Source organism: Phyllostomus discolor, chromosome 6, assembly GCF_004126475.2.
Source record: "Phyllostomus discolor isolate MPI-MPIP mPhyDis1 chromosome 6, mPhyDis1.pri.v3, whole genome shotgun sequence".
Lineage (NCBI taxonomy): Eukaryota > Metazoa > Chordata > Mammalia > Chiroptera > Phyllostomidae > Phyllostomus > Phyllostomus discolor.
Genome location: NC_040908.2, coordinates 128,239,256 through 128,261,171, shown reverse-complemented (window position 1 = coordinate 128,261,171; position 21,916 = coordinate 128,239,256). Strand labels below are relative to the sequence as shown.

At 42.5% G+C, this 21,916-nt stretch overlaps 1 protein-coding gene across 4 annotated transcripts in view; it reads left to right on the top strand.

The window, feature by feature from the left end:
• Positions 1-12,661: 12,661 nt before the first annotated feature.
• DENND5A (DENN domain containing 5A) overlaps positions 12,662-21,916 on the top strand; it is a 95,494-nt gene continuing 86,239 nt past the window's right edge. For 2 of the 4 annotated variants that reach the window (XM_028514393.2, XM_028514392.2), the window contains exon 1: positions 12,665-13,093. In XM_028514393.2, the coding sequence (XP_028370194.1) occupies positions 12,982-13,093 (112 nt within the window). In that variant the 5' untranslated portion in view covers positions 12,665-12,981. Of the gene's footprint in view, positions 13,094-21,916 lie in introns of all 4 variants that reach the window. The other 2 variants (XM_036028997.1, XM_028514394.2) reach the window with 2 other exon arrangements.

The window sequence follows — 21,916 nt, the reverse complement described above, 5'->3', positions numbered from 1 at the left end:
ATAATACTTGAAATTCCAGGCTTAAACCACAAGGTGGCCTCCTCCACGGGGAGTTTTAGTACCGCTGCTAAAGAAATGAAGAGTTCTCAATATTGTTAAATTTATTTACTTTTCTACTTCTCTTAACTAACCATTAGCTCTTGGAGGACAGGACCTATGCTGATGTAAGGGAAGGTTGCTGAGGGGTAAAGGAACAAACAAGAAGTCCCCAGGAGGCAGGAGGCTGGTGGTGAGAGCTGACGTGGAGATGTAGTCAGAGGGATGCGAGGTGTGCTCAGAGATAAGCAACTTCAAAGAGAGAAAAGTGCCTGGAGCCCCTATATTTAGTGGTGAAAAACTGGATCTAAGCAGGTCCAGCCTGTTCAGTTTCCTGCTTTGTAAAAAAGATGGTGCTGTTGAAAATGCTCCGAACCTGAAGTCTGGAATCAGTTGGGACAGTAATGATGTGGAGCAGTGTAGACAAAGAAACTACTCCAAGTTTGTTTTAAGTTAGAAAGGGGTTTAGTGTGCTCTCCCCTCACGGGGCACGCCTGCACCTTTCTCCTCCCCTGTCCTTCCCTCCAGGCATCTTATCTAGACCTTCCTCTCCCCTAAACTCCATGGGCCCTTCTTCTGCCTCTGTAACTTGTTCCCTGAGTCCATTTCTCCCAAGGCCCTTCTTTTGCCTCTAACTTTCTAAATAAACTTTGTTTTATTTTTTAAAGGTTTAATGAATAAATATATACTTACAAATTATGCATTGTATTTTTTAAAATTGACCAGATGTTTTAGTTTAGTATCATCATTACTAAGGATATTATGTTATGGTAGAGGTGTAATCCATTAGAATGTGTGACGTTTTGGAGTTGTTTTCAAGCAATCGTCTTCTAGATATTTTAAGCAGAAAAAAGGACTTCACGTATGGAATTTTAGATTTTACAAAATCACTGGAAAGTTTGGAGGAGCAGGCTTTAGACCGAAGATCCAAAAATGACTCCTAGAAAAACCCAGAACTGGCAATAACTGTGTTCAAGAACACACTGCTATAGCTGTGATTCAGAGGTCAGGACAGGATCTAGTTTTCTGCAGAAGCCCTTGGTGCTTCTAAGATCCTGGAAGAGAACCCACTGCCTTTGCCACTGCAATTCTGTCACATCATCCACGGAGCTAGAGATAGACCATTGGCATCTCTACAACCCTACCTGCTCATGGAGCGCTGCCAAAAGATGTGGGAAAATGGATCTCTGTTTCTCTCCCATTCAAATTTCTTGTAAGTGCATCTAATTTTCGGGGCCTACTTTGCATGCAGAACTCTAGTTTTTAGAGTTCATAGCTTTCCAGCCTCTTCAATAAACAAAGCAATAATCAGGGCCAGTTGTATAATTTGCAAAATGAAAATACAGCAAATCCTTTGTTCAAAAAGCAGGGAAGAAAAGTGCCATTAAAGGAACTAAAATGTAAAGATTTTTCCTTTCTTCCAGGGTCATCTTGACTTGTCATGGTGTTTTTATTTTCCATTTAGTATTGTTCTAAGAAAAATGAATTTAAAATGTAAATTATTAGCTTGAATTTTACATTTATCTTTATATCATGCAGTGCCAATTTTAAATGCAATATAAGAGCATTTAACTGCCTGTGGAATCACCGAAATCATACATTTCTACTGTGAACCTCAAACATGAATATGCATTTCATTCTTACATGAATAGTGGAAATGCTGCGAAAAGTGACTCAGCTCTTAGAGATTTCACTTCTTTTTTTTTAAATTTCACTTCTTGACATGAACCCATTCTACCAACATTCTCTACCTTGGACTTACAGATGAGTAAGAAAGGACTGAAAGGAAAAGGAACTATGCATTGCCTTTCCCTCTATGTCATCATTTTAGCAAGTGATTGGTTACTATAAGGAAGTTCCATCAATAAAAATGAGATAGGATTCCTTGGCCATTTGCATTTCTTAGAATGCCATTTCCTTCTTTCTGTGTGGGAAACAAGTTCTGATTTGAATGGAAAGCGTACCCAGCCAGGATAGTCAGCATCCCTGCTTATGCAGTTGTAGACATAACATGCTTGCCTTGTTCAGGCTTTGAGGGTCACTAAACTCCCATGAATCACAGGTCCACTGGGATTCTTTGCTCATAGAATATTGCAAATGCTGTATGGGAATGAAACTGCAAGGAACAGCGGATGTGCGGATTGCTCACAACAGCATCTGCTCACGCGAATGCTCCTTTGCTCCATCAGATTTCACTTACAAAACACAAATTCAAAGATAAAATTACTAAGAATTTTAAGACGGTAACAGCAGAGCACTAAACCAAGTGTGTGGCCCTTCGAATACAGAGCCCTGGGCCTAGGTGGAACACCAATGAAACCAGCCCTGAGCATAATCGAAGGAGGTAGAAATGGAGTTGGCTTTGCCAACTACTATATCCAGTAGAGAATACTTGTAAACAGATGAGGAAGAAGAAGGAAGCAGAGGGGCAGGAAGAAGCCCTGTGTGTGTGTGCATGTGTGTGTGTGTGTGTATGTGAGAGAGAGAGAGAACAACTGGTGTTAACTTCCTAGTTCTGTGAGGCCCAGTTATACTTCCTGTGTCCTAGTGTTTACCAGCACGCTGTTGGGCAATGCAGAGAAAGTACAGCTCCACAGTTAGCTCATATTGCGATTTTGGGTGACCTAGAACGAGGTGGCCTTTCTTAAGAGAGTTTACTGCCATCTATTGGAAAACTGTTATACAAACTATGTAAATTAACAGTGATCACAATAACTGATGTGTCTTGGACAATGCTCAGTGTGTATAAATATGAGTGGCAGCCCGGGCTGTTACCCTCAAGGTCCCGGGGGGCCAGAGGCACAAATGATAAATCACAACCTGAGCTTAACAAACTTACTGAGCAGCAGGCAGGAGCTGACGTGGCAGACCAAGGGGTGAGCCACACCTCCGAATCCCAGCCTCAGAGGCCTTCAGTTGAGAACCCAGACCAGTAGTTCCTAGTTTTACGCGTTGTCTTGCCCCTGGCAGCCCAGGAAGGTGGCTGCGGTGGGACCAGTTCTAACACATGACAAAGCCTAGTGGGTGGGCTTGGTATTTTTATCCACAAGAAGCCTATACAGGCTATAAAAAAGTGTTTTGTTTTTTTTTCTTTTGGCTGGAGTTACATTAACTTTTTGCAGTCCACATATCTTGCGGTAATTAAAAAGTCTGAACATTCCACCCTGATTGGTGTGGCTCAGTGGATTGAGTGCTGGCCTGTGAATGAAAGGTTGCCATTTTGATTCCCAGTCAGGGCACATGCCTGGGTTTTGGGCCAGGTCCCTAATTAGGGGTGTGTGAGATGCAACTGAGTGATATTTCTCTCCTTCAGTTTCTCCCTCCTTTCCTCTCTTTCTAAAACATAAGTAAAACTCTCTAAAAAAAAAAAGATCTAAGCCCTAGCTGGCATAGCTGAGTGGATTGAGCGCAGGCTGCGAACCAAAGCATCGCAGGTTCAATTCCCAGTCAGGGCACATGCCTGGGTTGCAGGCCATGGCCCCCAGCAACCGCACATTGATGTTTCTGTCTCTCTCTCTCTTTCTCCCTCCCTTCCCTCTCTAAAAATAAATAAATTAAATCTTAAAAAAAAAGATCTGACCTGTAGGTTACTAATAATTAAACCATGGAGAAGCTGACTATAACTGCAGTTTGTTTCAGAGGTTTCTTTCTAATTATAGGGTCCCTGGGGATTGATTTGAGAGAGACAGAGAGAGAGATCAGTTTGTTGTTCCACTTGTTTATGCACTCATTGGTTCATTCTTGTGTGTGCCCTGACGGGGATGGGACCCGCAGCCTTGGTGCGTCAGGACAATGCTCTAAACAGCTGAGCTACAGAGCATCTTCTTATGTGTGGGTAAAGACAAAGTATTCTCTAGATGCATCTACAACACAATGCTCTGAACTTTAGAAATTCAGTTTATTCTGATTACAGTTAATTTGTAATGTGTTAAAAGTCCTGTTGTACTGTTTTAATTCTTTCAAATTCATTATTGGTTTATTCACTCCAATAATCAAATACTAACTTTTCTCCATGTAATAATTCTTGCATGTTTTTCCTGTCATACTAAAGGCAAATTGATATAACTTAGAAAATTGATAGTATGACTGTTTTTGTTTACAATCAGCTGAAAAAAATATTAAAATATTCAATGGTTAATTGTATATATTTTTCCTATTTTTTATTAAGGTACCATTTACATACAGTAAAAATTCACTCTTTTTTAGTGTAAGGTTCTGTGAGTTTTGACAAACATAAACAATTGTGTAACCTCCACCACAATCAAGATACATAACAATTCTATCACCCCCCAAAATCTTTGAGAGCTCAGTCACAGTTAAATACATCTTCCTTCGGGGATCTGGTCCAAGAGCTTTTCACTTTTCTTTACTAGACCATCTGGCCTTTCCCAGGGAGCTCTTAGCCCTCAAGGTGATGGGACTAGTGAACCGACTGTGTTCACATTCTGTATGGACTGGATGCAGAACATATAAGGCCAATCAGCCAGACACTCAAAAGGCTCTCACAGTAGAGGGGTGGAGGGGAAGAGGGAACAGAGGGACCACCAGTGAGTCACTGCTTGGGTTTGCCAAGAGCCCCAGGTACTCCTCTTCTCACCTGGTCTAGCCACCCTGCCCTGCTCAGCCTCCTCAGATACATACACACATACATATGCACATGCCATTTACACATGCAGACACGCAAATATATGCCTAATATATAAATATATATATATATATATAAGCACATACATATACATGATCTCCCATCACAAATACTCACTTATAAAGAATCTCCAACAGACGCATATATAGATATACATATGTGTGTGCTCACGCACTGTTTTGGCAAAAGTTGCACCACTTCTGAACATTATCTGCAATTTGTTCCTCCTGTTGCTCAACTTCATACTTCCCCATGCCACAGAATGCTGCTGCTTGGTGCTGACTCTTCTTTGGGGCTTCTTTGTTGCTATGGGTAATAGTGGCTGAAGGGTACTGTCTGATTTTTAACTGATTTAGGGAGCTTGTGTCATTGAAGGGACATGAAGAGCCCAATGCTGGTTATGACTAAGGTGTTGGGTACCAGTGGGACAGGAGGACAAGGGAAAGCAAAGCATGTGTGACTCCTTTTGTGGAGATGGATTGCTGTGCAGAGAGAGCTGGGTGTCAGAAATGGTTGTGGGTGTGTCACTCTATATCTAGCTGTATTGTGTTTCTTGTTTTTTGTTTATTTTTAGAAAGGGGGAAGGGAGGGAGAAAGTGAGGGATACACACTCTGATGTTACATCGATGTAAGAAACATTGATCAGTTGCCTCTCACGTGCCCCCAAATGTAGACCTGGCCCACAACCCAGGCTTATGCCCTGACCAGAACCGAACTGACCTTGCAGACTATGCCTACCCAACTGAGCCATGCCGGGCAGGTCTGTGTTTCTCGTTTTAAGAAAGCCTGCATTATGAAGCTTATGTTTTTCTGTATGATCAGTGGGATTCATTTCAGTTTGCACATGGTGAACTCTTCATTGAGCATTGGAGAGGAAGGTTTTTGAGTTCCTGTGGGTTCATCCCGTGGTCTGTCTTTTTTTTTTTTTTTTTTAAAGATTTTATTTATTTATTTTTAGAGAGGGAAGGGAGGAAGATAGAGAGAGGGAGAGAGAGACATCAATGTGTGGTTGCTGGGGTTTATGGCCTGCAACCCAGGCATGTACCCTGGCTGGGAATCGAACCTGGGACACTTTGGTTCCCAGCCCGTGCTCAATCCACTGAGCTATGCCAGCCAGGGCTTCCGTGGTCTGTCTTGAACGCTGTACTGTGAGTTGGGGAGTGGGCAGGTTCTGCCTGTGTAGATTCAGGTGGATCCCAATGTCACTGGCGGAAGCATCTCTGCTGGTCTAAGTATAGACTATCTCTGGTAGGATAAACAAGGCATTACTAACATAAATTGCTTTGGGGGAAGGACAACTGTAGGAAAGCCCTGTGTGATGAGATGGAGAGGGCTCTAGAAGTCTCCAGTGGAGGATCCTTAGGAAGAGATAGGGCTTGAGCTTGGCCTTGAGGGGGATCAACAGGTGAAGGAGAACAATTAATCCAGTATTATCCTGGAATCCAGCTTTGGCCCTATCCTCTCTTCAGAGGCTCTACCTGGAGCCAAGGTAAGAATGTACAGGTGGGCAGGTTAGGGGTCTTTCCCAGCCTCCTTGCCTAGACAGTGCGTAGGGCCAGGTGAGAGTTCCTAACACAGTGGCCCACCTTTGCTTTTCCCTTTGGGCCTAAGGACGGCCTAGTTTGGAAGGAGCTGATGGGGAAGCTCTTGCTTCCTGAGATTTTTTTAGTGGAGGAAGGACTGGCTCAGGGATTTTTGTACCCATGTAGCTCTTCCTTTTGAGGTATAGGTCTAAGATGGGGCAGCAGGGCCCCATTCTAAGGCCTGAACTGCTAGGGCTGTTTATCAGGCTCAGACATGGTCAGGGAAAATGTTTTGTATATGTTAGCTCACACAAATTAGAGAAAATGGGGTGAGAAGGGTGGTGCAGGGGAGGAGTCATAAATAAGTGATTCATTTTGGGCTTTCCAAATTCTGAGGTGGGGGTGGGTTATGAACACTTTGGTCCCAAGCACAGTGTCCCTTCAAACTGATAATTTAAAAATATTTGTTGACTGTATATTAAGCAAAGGGAAAGAAACTGATTTATTAATAAAAATTATACTTTTTTCTTTACATTAATATAAGGGATTTATTACATGCATTGTATATATCATTGCATTTTATACAATATTAATTTATTTTTATTTCCCAGTTTTTCCATTATTGATATCATTATACAGCAACACTCAATAAAGGTAGAGATAACTTATAAAATGAAATTACAAGGATTTTTCAAAACACGATTAGTGATTTTCTGGATGTCATGTAACCACAATGCTTCACACTTTCAGTAGCTTGTTTTTTGTTTGTTTGTTTGTTTGTTTGTTTTTAAATTGTGGCTAAGGTGTGAGTTGAGGGTGAGAGTTCCTGCTTATACACATGGGCTTGTGAAGTTTGAATCTCTCCTTGTTGTCAACGGAAGGAGGACCCAGACTTTCTCCCTCCCTCCCTCCCTCCCTCTCTTCCTCCCTCCTTCTCTGCCTCTCTCTCTCTCTTTCTCTTTCTTTCTTTCTAGGTATAATTGGCCCTAGATGGTGTGGCTCAGTGGTGTGGTTGAGCATTGGCCTGCAAACTGAAAGGTCACTGGTTTCATTCCCAGTCAGGACATAGGCCTGGATTGCAGGCCAAGTCCCCATTTGGGGGCCTGTGATGTTTCTCTCCCCCTCTCTCCCTCACTTCCCCCCTCTCAAAAAAAATCTTTTAAAAACATATAATTGACATATTATATTAATTGCAAGTGTACAACATAATTATCTGATATTTGTATACATTGCAAAATGATCACCATAATAAATCTAGTTAACATCCATCACTATACATAATTACAATTTTTTTTCCTGTGATGAGTACTTTTCTTTAAAATTTATTTTTATTAAAATATAGTTAATATACAGTATTATATTAGTTTCAGGTGTGTGACATAGTTATTCAACATTTATATATCTAATGAAGTGACCACCCTGATAGGTCTAGTAACCATCTGACACAGTACAAGCTTATTATGATACTATTGACTGTGTTCCCTACGCTGTACATTACACCCACCCTAGCTTTCTTATTGCTCCTTGAACACTCCAGGCACATTTTCTGCCTCACACACTTTCCTGGAATTATCTTCCCTCAGATGTCTTCCCTCACTTGCTCTCTTTCATGTCCTTCATGTTGAAATGGGTGCTCCAAGATGCCACTTATTCAGTGTATATTATGTCCCAGATATTTTGAATATCTTTTTAAAGAATTCTTTTTTAAATTAATTTTTAAGTCTTTAAAGCAATCTCATGAAGGATAAGAATGATTAGCATTCCAGAGAGGTTAATTGATGTGCCTCAGCTCACACAGCTGGTAAGAGAGGAGTAAGAGAGGGAGTGGGGATTTAAGCACTAAATCTTAAAAGCATCCAGCTCTTTTATTTTTTCCTGACTCTCTCAAAGAAGCAATCACTCTGCCAAACATACTTCCTACTGGGAAGGAGATCACTTTACAGCTGAGTATTCTGGGCCTCTGAGCAGTTCTATTTCCCAGGGCAAATTAATACAGTCAGACTTTTGTTTCTAATTTGTATTTTATGAGTTAAGTTAGCATGAGAGGTCTCCCAGACCCTCATCTCCCTAGACACATTGGATAAAAAGTCTCTGGACTTTCTTTTTCTTTTTTAAAATATATTTTATTGATTATGCTATTACAGTTGTCCCATTTCCCTCCCTTTATTCCCTTCCACCCTGCACATCCCTTCCCACCCACATTCCCCCGTTTTAGTTCATGTCTATGGGTCGTACATATAAGTTCTTTGGCTTTTACATTTCCCATACTATTCTTAACCTCCTCCTGTCTATTTTCTACCTACCATTTATGGTTCTTATTCTCTGTACCTTTTCCCTTTCTCTCCCCCTCCTAGTCCCCTGCTGATAACCCTCCATGTGATTTCATTTCTGTGATTCTGTTCCTGTTCTAGTTGTTTGCTTAGTTTGTTTTTGTTTTTGTTTAGGTTCAGTTGTTGATAATTGTGATTTTGTTGTCATTTTACTGTTCATAGTTTTGATTTTCTTCTTTTTCTTAGATAAGTCCCTTTAACATTTCATATAATAAGGGCTTGGTGATGATGAACTCTTTTAACTTGACCTTATCTGGGAAGCACTTTATCTGCCTTTCTATTCTAAATGATAGCTTTGCTGGAGAGAGCAATCTTGGATGTAGGTCCTTGCCTTTCATGACTTCAAATACTTCTTTCCAGCCCATTCTTGCCAGCAAGGTCTCTTTTGAGAAATCAGCTGACAGTCTTATGGGCACTCCTTTGTAAGTAACTGTCTCCTTTTCTCTTGCTGCTTCTAAGATTCTCTCCTTATCTTTAATCTTGGGTAATGTAATTATGATGTGCCTTGGTGTGTGCTTCCTTGGGTCAAACTTCTTTGGGACTCTCTGAGCTTCCTGGACTTCCTAGAAGTCTATTTCATTTGCCAGATTGGGGAAGTTCTCCTTCATTATGTTTTCAAACAAGTTTTCAATTTCTTGCTCTTCCTCTTCTCCTTCTGGCACCCGCATGATTCAGATGTTGGAACATTTAAAGTTGCCCTGGAGGTTCCCAAGCCTCTCATTTTTTTTGAATTCTTGTTTCTTTATTCTGTGCTGGTTGACTGTTTATTTCTTCCTTCTGGCCCAAACCATTGATTTGAGTCCTGGTTTCCTTCCCGTCACTGTTGGTTCTCTGTATATTTTCCTTTATTTCACTCAGCATAACCTTCACTTTTCCTATAATTTGCGACCATATTCAACCAATTCTGTGAGCATCCTGATTACCAGTGTTTTGAACTGTGCATCTGATAGATTGGCTATCTCTTCATCGCTTAGTTATATTTTTTCTGGAGCTCTGATCTGTTTTCTCATTTGGGCCATTTTTTTTTTTGGTCTGGACATGCCTGTCACATAGTAAGAAACAGAGCCTTAGGTGTTTACCAGGGCGGGGCAACCTAGGTCTCTGTGTTATGGCACTGTATGTGGGGGAGGGGTCTGAGAGGGAACAATGCCCCTTGCCCCACTCTCTGCCAGCTTTCAGTCACTTCCCCCACTTTTCACAAGCAAATTGGGCCCTTCTGGTGCTGATTTCCCTTGGGTGGGTTTGTGTATGTTCTAGGGCCCTGTGGGTCTCTACAGTAAACTCTCCTGTGAGGCTGGGGTTTCTCCCACTGCCTCTACTCCCACAGATATTTTCAGTCAGAGGTTTTGAGGCTTTATTTCCCCACACTGAAACCCTGGGTTGCATGGTCTGTCTCGCTCCCCAGTTGTTCCTCCTGGTTTATATGCATGCAAATATGGAACTGCCCACTCCTCCAGCTGCTGCCTCACCAGGTCCACCAGCTGCCGTCTTGCTGTGAGTCCTCTCCACCAGACTGCCCATCTGTGTTCCTCCTACTGGTCTGGATGAGTATTTCTTCTTTAACTCCTTGGTTGCCGGACTTCCATACAGTTCGATTTTCTGGCAGTTCTGGTTGGTTTTTGTTTTTAAATTTGTTGTTGTCCTTCTTTTAGTTGTGCAAGGAGGCACAGTGTGTCTACCTATGTCTCCTTCTTGGCTGGAAGCCTGGACTTTCAAACTAAGGACATTTAAGTCTGTTCTAAGTTTCTTCTGAGATCATTTGAAGATGTGGGTCAGATTTTGTCACTCCTTGGCTTAAATTCCTTTAATTCATCACCCCCTGCCCTGCACACTTTACAAGAAAAATTCTTTAGCCTGTCCTTTGAAGCCTTTTCTGTTCTGTCCCTCTCCTCTTTCACTGCTTTCATCCCCTTTTAATTCTCCATCTCCCATTGAAACGAGTTACTTGCTGTTGCCTGAACAAGTTATTTGCTGTTACTTGCTGTAATATTGCAATCTGTGACTCCCTGTTGTTATATATGCTTAGTGAAACATCTTCTTTTCCTTCCCCTTTTAACTGAAAAATTCCTTTTGATTCTTTGGAACTCAAGTCAGATTATACCTCCTTTTGTAAGCCTTCCATGACCATTTCCCAATGTGGAGAGTTGTGCCTCTTTTGTGCTTTGTAACTATTTAGCGCTCTGAGCTCCTTCTACTGTCCCAGTGTCCTGGAGATACAGGCTAGTATGGGGCATCACCCTGTATGGGTGCACAGAGCAGAAGCAGAGCAAACTTTTTGATTTTAGAGCGAAGGGAAGGGTAGCAGAAAGAGGAAACATCAACGTGAGAGAGAAACATTGATTGTTTGCCTTTCATAAGTCTCCTGAGTGGGGGACCAAACCTGCAACCCTGTGAGAGAATTGAACTGGCAACCTAACTGAACCACACTAGCTGGGATGGAACCAACTTTTTAGACACTTTTGACAATCCAAGACAGAGTCACTGTCAGCCATGACAGTTATGCCAAGTGCTATATCAAGACTGAGGTAATGGGACGCCCTTGGGGGGGGGGGGGCAGAATACCCAAAACCACAAGTCTGGACACTTGGACAATGACTCCATCTGGACATTGTTATAAGTGGGAACCCCCCATCCCTGTGCCAGTAGACTTTTAAGAATTTAGAGCTCTGACCACCTAGTGATTGAGTTTGGCTGTACCACACAGACTTGGAGCCCTGCTGGACTTCCATTCCACTGGATGTATGTCACCACTCTAGCTGCCTAGCTTGAGACTCAAGCCCACCTCTCCAACTGCAGACCCCTCCAGTGATTGGAACTTTTGCATTGGACACTGGTTCTGCTCATTTATATCCCACAAGGTCCCCCTCTCTGTATGCATGTGACACTATTGACTTATTGCAGAGGTCTCCCTTAATGAAACTGGCATAGTGGAAAGATAAAAAAAGGAGTGTGGTTCCTTTTGATGCTCCCTTGCTCATAACAATGGGCTTTGTGAAGCTACCTTCTCTCCATTTTTCTTCCACAAGCTCTGGCAGTTACATAAGGGAGGGGTGGGTGCTATGGTTCCAAGTGACGTCAGCTGTGACCTCCAGGCTATCCTCCCTAAGGGAACAAAAGCTTGAGATAAGTACCCAGAGGAGAAGCCTGGAGAGAGCCCAGGGTCAGCTCTTGGGGAACCTAGCTGCCTTCTAGGGCCCTTAGTAGCAGCCTGCCCTAGCAAATTCTTGAGCATACATCTTGCTGGAGTAACAATTTATAACACATATGGAGTGCCTTCTGTGTTCCAGGCACTATTCTGGCCACTTTACCTGTGTGCACATTTATCTTATGTTATCTTCACAAAAATCATGACTGCTGAAATTTAGAGATTCCCCAAGGTTACACATTAAATGACAAAGTCATGGGTCTGAGAATTCTCAGAAGCAGAAGGACAGCGCCCAAGTGCAGGGGTCTCTGGAGGCTCAAGTGGAGAAAAAGTGACAGCATGGTGTGTGGGGAAAGGCCTGACTGGGATGGGAGTGGGAAGCTGGAAGCTGACCAGGACCCAGGGATTTTAGTCCAGGCTTTGTCTTTTAAGACTCTATATAACCTTGGAGGAAGTTCTTGCTTCTTTCTGGGCCTCGGTTTCCCCATTTGTAAAAGAAGGGTAAATATGGATCGGGTTGATTCACCGCCTCCAAAAGAGAGGGCATCCTCAGCTGTATTGGGGAAAGAGCCGAGCATGGACGCCAGGGAGCGGGTGCAGGGAGAAGGCTCTATCTAGGGTCTCCACCGACAGCCTGGAGATGGGATAAGGAGGGCTTTCAAGCTCAGTCTTGCTGCCCTATCCCTGTGACAGGGCCAGGGTTAAGCGGATCTCCAAACTATAGTAAGAGGAGGAGGTGGGAGTGGAGCATGGGTCTGGGTCCCGCGCTCACTCATCCCGCATCTTCTCAAACCTCTCAAAGGAGTTACAGCCCCGAGGGAGTGGAGGTTGCGGGCGACAAGTTAGTGGCTGGCTGCGCAGCGGCAACCGCGGTGGACGCTGCGGCCCGCGGGGTTCGAGGAGCATCACGTCATCTTTTCGCCAGGCGCCCGCCCCCTACCAGACAGGGCCTGCGCAGGCGCGGCGGGAGGGGTCCGCGGTGAGGGCTCTCGGAGCTCTCTGCCGAGCTCTCTGTCGAGCTCTCCGCTTTCCTCCTATCTTGCTCTGGCCGCAGCGCTCTAGTTTGGCAGTAGCGGCGGAAGCGCGGAGGGGAAGGCGTTCAGGATGCGGCGCGGGGCGGCCCGGTGCCCCCCTGCCCTGTCACGGCAGCCGCAGCGGCCGCGGGGACCGGGCCAGGGCCGGGGGCGGCGGCCCGAGCCGCGGTAGCGGCGGCGGTAGCGGCAGGAGGGGCGGCTTGAGGCCGGGCGGGCGCCTGGGTGCGGGGGTTCCGCGCTCCGCACGGCCCGGCTCGGCCCCGGCGCCATGAGCGGCGGCGGCGGTGGCGGAGGGGGCTCGTCGCCCAGTCGCTTCGCCGACTACTTTGTCATCTGCGGGCTGGACACCGAGACCGGGCTGGAGCCGGACGAGCTGTCGGGTAAGTGCGCGCGGAGCGAGGGCCGTTTCCCTGCGCCCGCTCAGGCTGGGGCCCTCTCCCCCCACTCCGCCCCCTCCTCTTTCCCCGAGGAAACTCCCTTCACCCCGCTTTGTCCCAGGAGCTGGGCAAGGATAGTTTGGAAGGACCCAGGGCGGGCGCCCGGGAAAGGAGCTTGGTGCTGGAGGAGGGTAGATTGGGATGAGGGGCTCTGAACCTTGAGGGGTCCAAATGATCTCTGCACCCCGCTGCTCTGGCCACGTCGGCACTGACCAGGAAGAGGGCAAGGGTGTGTGTTCTCAGTCTGGTGAAGGGTGAGTGACTTAGTATAAATTAAAGGGAAGCCTGTTCTCGAATCCCCGTTAGGGAGGCATCTCACGTCCCAGAGAGAAAGTAAGTTCCACCCAGACTTAAAAAAAAAAAAGCAAAACAAAACTTGATTAGTTTATCTGGCTTCTCAAGAAGCCTGTGATAACAGTTCCTCAAAACTGTTCTAACTCGCCTTGTGCCGGGTCCTCTGGGTTAATAGGATGTGATCAAGTATTCTTGGGTCACACCCAGAACAGTGAGAACTCCCTTAGTTCTAGAAAGGACTTGTACCCCGGGGCCCTTTTTATGAAAAGTAATTTATGTCCTTTATGAGGCCAGCTTCATTTGTGAAGAAAAGGGCAGCAACCTAGTTGGAGAGCCTGGGTTGCATGGTGATGCTTCTGAAGTCATCTTTCAAAGGGGAAGTGGTGGGGAAGAAAAGATGGGGCTCGTATCAGATTTGGCATTAATTGCGGAAGGGTGTCAGAATTGTATTGTAAAATCCCCATGAATTCCACCGCACGGGTCACTGGAACCTTTGAATTACTACAGTCTTGAAAAAGTTTTTGTCTGGAGTTTCCAGTTTGCAGGTTTCATGTGGATGGAAGTTTGTTGTGTCATCTTGAATTGATGGGGGATAGATATTCTTTTTAGTCTTATGGCATGATGTATTCACAGTAAAGTTTCTCTCCTGAAAGTGATTCTTTTGTTGACTAATTTTACTTTGTTTCAGAGAAGATACGCAGGTCTGTTTTTGTCACCAGAAAAATTCCAGTGTTATGAAAAAAGAATTAGGTGCATACTTCAAATGACAAAAATGGACTGGCTTTTTAAAAACATGGTAAATCGATGACCTTTAAAAGGTCAGAACAAATAAACCATTTTCTGAAATTAATACAGGTGAAGAAAAAAATCATGAAGCAGTAATGCAGTTACTACTAGATCATTTGTTGGGGTAGTTTTATCATTTCAAGTTCACCTTATTGTCTTCAAATTCTTAGGATACAGAGGTTAATTTGTCATCTGTTTCATATTTACTGAGTTTGTGACTCCATGGTGTAGTTGTTGGAATTTGGTATTGGAGCTGGAAGGGACTTCAAAGAGGAAAAGGAAGCTTAGGAAGGTCAGTAGGGACGTTGTCCTGTTAATTGCCTGGCTTTTGGTCCAGCGCTCCTCTCGTGATGCTAAAATGCATCTCATTGCTTGGCTGAATCTTTAGAAAACACTAACATGTTGAGAAAGACTAAAAATAACATAGTTCTTTCCAGTAAAAGAAACTTGAAGGTGGTGGAATAAACCAGTGTTATTTTGATTGTTTAATTTTTGAGTGTCTATTAAATTATATAGACATTTGAAAAAAGAAAAAGAAAAAACTTTATATAGACATTTGATTTTAGAAAATAATCAAACGGCTTGCAAATAATAAACATTCCCCTTTGCTATTGAATATTTCTGTGACTGGAAGCAAGTTAGATAAATCATCAATAAAAAAATAAATAAATAAAAAGCATCCCATTAAGTACATCTTCATCAATGTTAATTCTCTGTAAGTAAATATCTGTTAATTATCTGACTTTTCAGTGAGTTAAAATTATATTCCTATGAAAGCTTATTGGGAGGATAAAGAAAGGGGGATGAGTTGTATAAAATATATAAAGGGTATTCTTCCTATCTTTTAAAATGTGGTTGTAATAGTGGAATGAGAGCACCATTTATTTAATATGTAGCCTTTGTTAGAATAGGCACTGATTGAAGGATTTCTTTTTTTCCTTTATTTCATTTCTGGTGGATTAGTAGGGGAATCTGGAGGAAATCTTTGAATAAAACAAAACAGAATACAAGCAGCTCTATTGGGGTCAGTCTTGAGATGCTAAATGGTACATTTTCTCTGCTCAGCCTGCTTTATAGCTTCCAAATCGGTGATGTCATAGTGAAATGACAGGAAATTGTGAATTGCACCCAGGTGCTTTAGGGAATTACTGAGACATGAGTCTATATTCTCTCCTAACAGATTAGGTTATATGTATCAGGTAGCTTCTGTGTACTTAAAAAGTGAATCCAGAATAAACAAATCAGAGATGCTCAGTATTCCGTCTGGTTTTGTGGAGAAGGATTAAGATTCATTGTCTGGTTGTGCCCTGGCTGCTGTGGCTCAGTTGGTTGGGTGTCATCCTGCAAACCAAAAGATCGCGTATCTGATTGTGCCCAGATCATGGCACATGCCTGGGTTTCGGGCTTGGTCCCCAGTCAGGGTATGTGCAGAATCTGTGTTTCTCTCTCATATGGGTGTTTCTCTCCTTGTCTTTCTCTCTCCCTTCCTTTCTCTCTAGAATCAGTAAAATTAAAAAAAATAATAAAAAAAAGATTCATTGTCTGGTTGCAAGCATATAGTTGCTGTGTTGAATATAGACTAAGATCATTGGGTTTTATAGGAGTCTCTCCCTGTCACCTCCTTCCCTTTTCTTGCAGACTTAAGCATTTATGCAAGCTACGTAGTTATTTGTTGTGCAAGGAACTGAGAGAGGTGCGGACATTATTTTGTTTTCAGGTTGGTTGAAGAAGTACTTTGGGTTGGAAGGAGAGGAAGGTAATCTGGGAGTGAAGCACAAGTCTAGCCAACTTTAAAAAATTGTATTTGCTTGTTAGCTTTTTGAGCCTGTCAGGTTGATAAGCAAATCTAGAAGAAATGCTTTTGGTTTACGTTTTCATTATTGTCTGCCCACCCTAAGTGGGGAGGCAGATCGTAGTAGAGTCCAGTCCCTTTTTCTACCCCTTTGATGGGTGGGTTTCCTGGACATCTGTATTTTCCTTTTTTCTTCTTATGGTCATCACCGGGTGACTGCAGGAGAAGGCTTGCCATGAGGTGGGATTCCTGTTTACTTTCTCTGTCTTTGCCTGAACCTTAAGATTCCAGAATGCATGTGACCTATTTTTTATCTTGGAATCTTTAAATTCCCCTGAACTGATGTGCCCCCAGCATTGAGACATAAGTGTCTTAGGTTTGTGCATTTGCAAACTACTCCAGTTTTCCCAGGCTCTGATACAGGACATTGCTAGGAATTGAAGAGAAGGGGTTGGAGACATAGATAGATGGGAGACTAGCTAGTTCCCTGTGTGGTCTACTTAGAACGCTGAGAATACACTGAAATCATCTCTTAATGTCACATTTAGAAGAGAGAAAGTGCCCACTGTCCAGAAAAGCCAGAGGACCTGTCAGATCATACTCCCCTTTGACCGTATTGCTCACTGAAGTTAGAATGTCAGAATTGTGGAATATCAGTAAGCATTCTTAGAGATTATGTAGCCTTTTGATTTTATAGATGAGGAAACTGAGGCCCTGAGAAAGTTAAAAAATATTTGTCTCCCTTGCTCTTCTTACTTTTCTGCTACTTGTGTGATGATGCTTTCTTTGCGTGCTTTGCAGTGATCTGAAGAGTAAGGGAGGCAAGTAAAATATTTGGCAAGGGCAGGAGCAGACATCATGTTAGTTTTTTCTAATGCAGTTTCTGTTTCATGTTGAAGAATACTGTGTGTGATTGTCACGAAGTATATCTCTTTTTTAGCTTTTTCTAATGTAATTTCACACTGCACATTGACGTGAATAATACAAAGAACTTCACTATGTCCTTTTTCCAGATTCACTGATTGTTAACATTTTGCTCCATTTTCTTTATCACTTGTATGTCCTCTTTCTCTGTACATACAAATAACCTTATTGAGTTAAAATCCACATACCAAGTACCATGTTTTGCCATGTATAATGAGCACCCATGTTTTTGGCCCAAACTTTCAGCAAAAAAATCTTTCATTTAAATTTTTTAATTCAATTTTTTGTTTATATTTAGATATTTATTTTTTTTTTTGTATTATAAAGGAATTTTAGGACTTACTTTTGAGCATACTATGGTACAAGAAATTTTATGTGATGGATAATTACAGAACACAAGAACATATACATGGTATTTCAGGCACTACCCAGGTACAATGTGCATCCCTATTTTCCCTCAAAAATGTGGGCAAAAAATGCACATTATACACAGCAAAATACAGCAATTCACGTATTTGAAGTGTACAACTTCAAATACGTGAATATACTAAAATAAGTGAATATACTAAAAACTCCGTGGTTTTTAGTATATTTACGGAGTTGTGCGATCATCATTACAATTGATTTTAGAATATACCATATTCATCACTCTGTCTCCAAAACCCATGCTCATTAGCAGTCACTCCGCATTTCCTTCCAGTTCCCTAACCTCCAGACCTAGGCTACCATGAATCTCCTTTTGATCTTCATAGATTTGCCTATTCTGGGTATTTCATGTAAATAGAATCGTATAATACATGGTCTTTTGTAATTGGCTTCTTTTCATTTAGCATGTTTTCAGGGTTTCTCCATGTTGTAGCATGTATCAGCATGCTTTTTTTTTTTTTTTTTAAGATTTTTCCTTATTTTATTTAGAGAAAGGAAGGGAGGGAGAAAGAGAGGGAAAGAAACATTAGTGTGTGCCTCTCGAGTGCCCCCTACTGGGGATGTGGCCTGCAACCCAGGCATGTGTTCTGACTGGGAATCGAACCAGCGGCCCTTTGGTTTGCAGGCCTGCTGTCAATCCACTGAGCTACACAGGCCAGGGCTGTTACTTCATTTAATAGCGTGAATAATGCTGCTGCAAATATTTGTGTATGTTTTTTATATGGACATATGTTTCTATTTCTCTTGGAGTGGTATTGCTAGATCATATGGCAACTCCATGCTTAACCTTTTGAGAAATTGCCAGACTGTTTTTCAAAACAGCTGCATCAGTTTACATTCCCACTAGCAGCATATGAAGATTACACTTTTTCCACATTCTCACCAACACCTTGGAATATAGGCATCCTGGCAAGTATGAAGTGGTGTCCCACTGTCTGTGTGTGTGTGTTTTTCAAATTATAAGAGAGAGTTTATTTAGAAAATTACAGAGGTAGTAGAATTGAGCCAGCTGGGCTGTGTAGGCTCAGGAAACAAGTTACAGGGGCAGAAGAAGGGCCCTTGGAGTTGAGGAGAGAGAAATGCAAAGATAAAGTACCTAGGGGAAAGGAGAAGGGAAAGGGAAAGGGGAGAGCATGCCCTGAGAGGGAGAACACCTCATTGTGGTTTTGATTTGCATACTCTTGATGCTAAAGATGACTTATTTAAAAGAAAAAAGGCTGTTTTTTTTTCATCACCAGAGATGGGTGATGATAAAGTTTGATGAGCCCTGGCTGGTGTGGCTCAGTTGGTTCTGCAAACCAAAGGTTACTAGTTGGATTCCTGGTCAGGGCACAGGTCTGGGTTGTGGGTTTTGTTCCCAGTCACATGTGCAAGAGTCAACCGATTCATGTTTCTCTCCCTCTCTCTCTCTTCCCATCTCTGGAATCAATGAAGAAAAGAAAAGAAAAAAAAAAATGATGAGCAAATTTCAAACAGGGAGTCATCATGAGCTAAACTTAATTTTTTTAAATACTTAAAAATTAAAAAAAATATGTATTGATTTTGGAGAGAATGGAGGGGGTGGAGAGAGAGAGAGAGAGAGAGAAAGAAAGAAAGATCAATGTGAGAGAGAAACACCAATTGGATGCCTCTCATATGTGCCCCAACTTGTGATTGAACCAGCAACCTAAGCATGTGCCCTGACCAGGAATCATACTCTTGACTTTTTGGTGCACTGGCTTATGCTACAACAAACTGAGCCACACCGTCAAGGGAAAAGGTATCTCATCTCTGATGTCCAGACTTTTTCCTAGGTGAAGTAAAAGTCAAAGTCATTCTATTTACATGAAATATCCAGAGTAGGGACTGGTAGCTTACCTCAGCCTTGTGTGATATTTTCAGAGGTAAAGGTTGCTTGGGGTGGCGGGAGGGAGAATTTCTAAGTTAGGTGCTGTGCATCCCTTTTATAAGGTAGTAAGGAAGAAGTCAAGAGACCAACATACAGAAACAATTACAGAGCAGCCCGAGGCAGTTTAAAATTACATTGCTAAATTTAGTTGCAGAGCCTTTTATATTCTTAAACATAGAAGAACCCCACCTCACACTCCCTCAGGTAGGGAGGATCACATCTTACTTTAATGACCCTGAGGCCCTGCTCCTCTCTTCTTAGGAGGAAATCCTGAGTCAGTGTTTGGTGGTTAAACCAAATTCTTTTAAACTCTGCTCAGCCCTTCCTTCCTTCCTAGATTAAAAATAAAGTTTTATTTGCCTAAGGCCTCCTTTGGCAGCAGCCATTATAAGCTTGTTTTGGGCTAATTCCTGTGGAAGGTGTATTTGAACTTGGCTCAGCTCTTCAATTCGTCTTGCCATGTCTGGGTTTGAATTACTATCAAGTGGTTTTAGAGGTCTCTCAGGAATCCAAATACACATGAAGGTACCTATACTTGATCTATTTTAGGTTGGATATAGCATAGGATATAGCACAGGATCCAGTGAAAGAGAAGGCCTTGCCTTTTAAAGATTTTATTTATTTTTTGAGAGAGGGAACGGATGAGAAAGAGAGGGGGAGAAACATCTATCAGGTCAGTTGGCTCTCACAAGCCCCTAACCAGGTACCTGGCCCACATCCTGGGCATGTGTCCTGACCAGGAACTGAACCGGTGACCTTTTGCTTTGTGGTATGATGCCCAATTTACTGAGCGACACAAGTCAGGGCGAAAGCCTTGCCTTTTAGAAGCTGATCACTTATGGAATTCAGCGATTACACATATCTTATCATTGCCAGATTTTTAGATTTACTTCTTAAAAAGTTATTAAGCAGATCTTGGCTAAAAATGTCTGTGTTCCAGATGTTCTGTGATGGCCAGTTTTGGTTCAGAGTGTATAGAACCCTTGATTGGGTTTGAGTGGCCAAGTCCTGTCAGGATGGAAAATGAGATTATGTACCTGCTCTCAAACTGTTTAGAGTATGCTTCCAAGGGATCAGGTATAATTCCAGGAAGTAAGATGGGATGAGGTATGGTTCCAGGAGTGTCCAACTTTTTGGCATCTCTGGGCCACACGGGAAGAAGAGTTGTCTTGGGCCACACATTAAATACACAAACCCAGTCTGTGACCCAAGTGGTCACTGGTTTGATTCCCAGTCAGGGCACATGCCTGGGTTGCTGGCCAGGTCCCCAGTAGGGGGCATGTGAGAGGCAACCACACATAGATGCTTCTGTCCCTCTCTCCCTGCTCCTCTGTTTAAAAAGAAATAAATAAAGTCTTTAAAAAATAAATACACAAACACTAATGGAAACTGATGAGCAAAAAAAAAAAAAGGTTTTGAGTAAACTTATGATTTTATGTTGGGCATTCATTGCCATCCTGGGCTGGATGCGGGCTGCGGGCCGTGAGTTGGACATCCCCAGCAGACCTTTGAGTTTCTCAGATATTATATTTAGGATATTTGCTTGTTTGTCATCCATGGGATCTGTCTTAGTGAGAGCCAGGTTAGTAACTTTTGTTTGTTCATTAGTGTGATGGGTAGGTTAGGTCAAAAGTTTGCCAGGCCATCTGTGGTTTTTTTGTATGGGCTGAACTAGCTGGGTTAGTCTAAAATGTTTTCATGGGGTGCTGAGAGTCCTAAGCAGGGAGAAGGTATGTGGAAGTTCCTCTTGTTAAGCTTCATTCTTCAGTGAGTGTGGGGATTGCCTGATTTCTAAACCATTCCCAGTTGGCAAAACATAATAAAAGTGTGCACTCATTTATATTGGCCACAGAACCAGAAATCAGAGATATTTCAGCCACCACTTTTGACAGATGGTAATGATTAATATTTATAAATTACTTTATAGGTTTGCAGTGTATTTTTAAAGTTAAAATTTTTTCAGCCCTACTTGAAATATTAACACAATTTTTTGTCCAGTGTCACCCCGCAAGTTAGAAACCAGGCCTTTTACCTGCCATCTCATCTTTGATGATATTATTATTTTTTTTAAATATTGTGCTATTTTTATTTTTATTTATATATTTTTAGATTTTATTTATTTATTTTTAGAGAGGAAAGGGAGGGAGAAAGAGAGACAGAGAGAAACATCAATGTGTGGTTGCTGGGGGTCATGGCCTGCAACCCAGGCGTGTGCCCTGGCTGGGAATCAAACCTGTGACACTTTGGTTCACAGCCCGAGCTCAATCCACTGGGCTATGCCAGCCAGGGCCTGATGAGATTATTTTTAAATTATAGATTTGGGAAAACTAAAGTCATGGCTTAATCATTGAATAGCAGAGCTGTGGTGTGGCCTCTTTCATTATCTCCAACCCAGTAGCAGTAGAGGAGCTTTTCCAGGAGAGGAGTCAGGTTGCTTGTTTTCTGAATTGTAGTTGAGGCTGGTTGTTATTATATATATATTTTTTCCTGTCTCCCCACCCTTATCAGTTATGGAAATGTTTTTCTAAGAACAAATAGTTACTAAGGCTTTGTTTCTGTGAAGCTCCCTTGTTTGTGTGACTGTTCAGGATATTTTATGCTTTCTGTCTGAGGTCTGTTTTCTTTGAAGAAAAACCCAGAGTTTTGCATCTGCTAA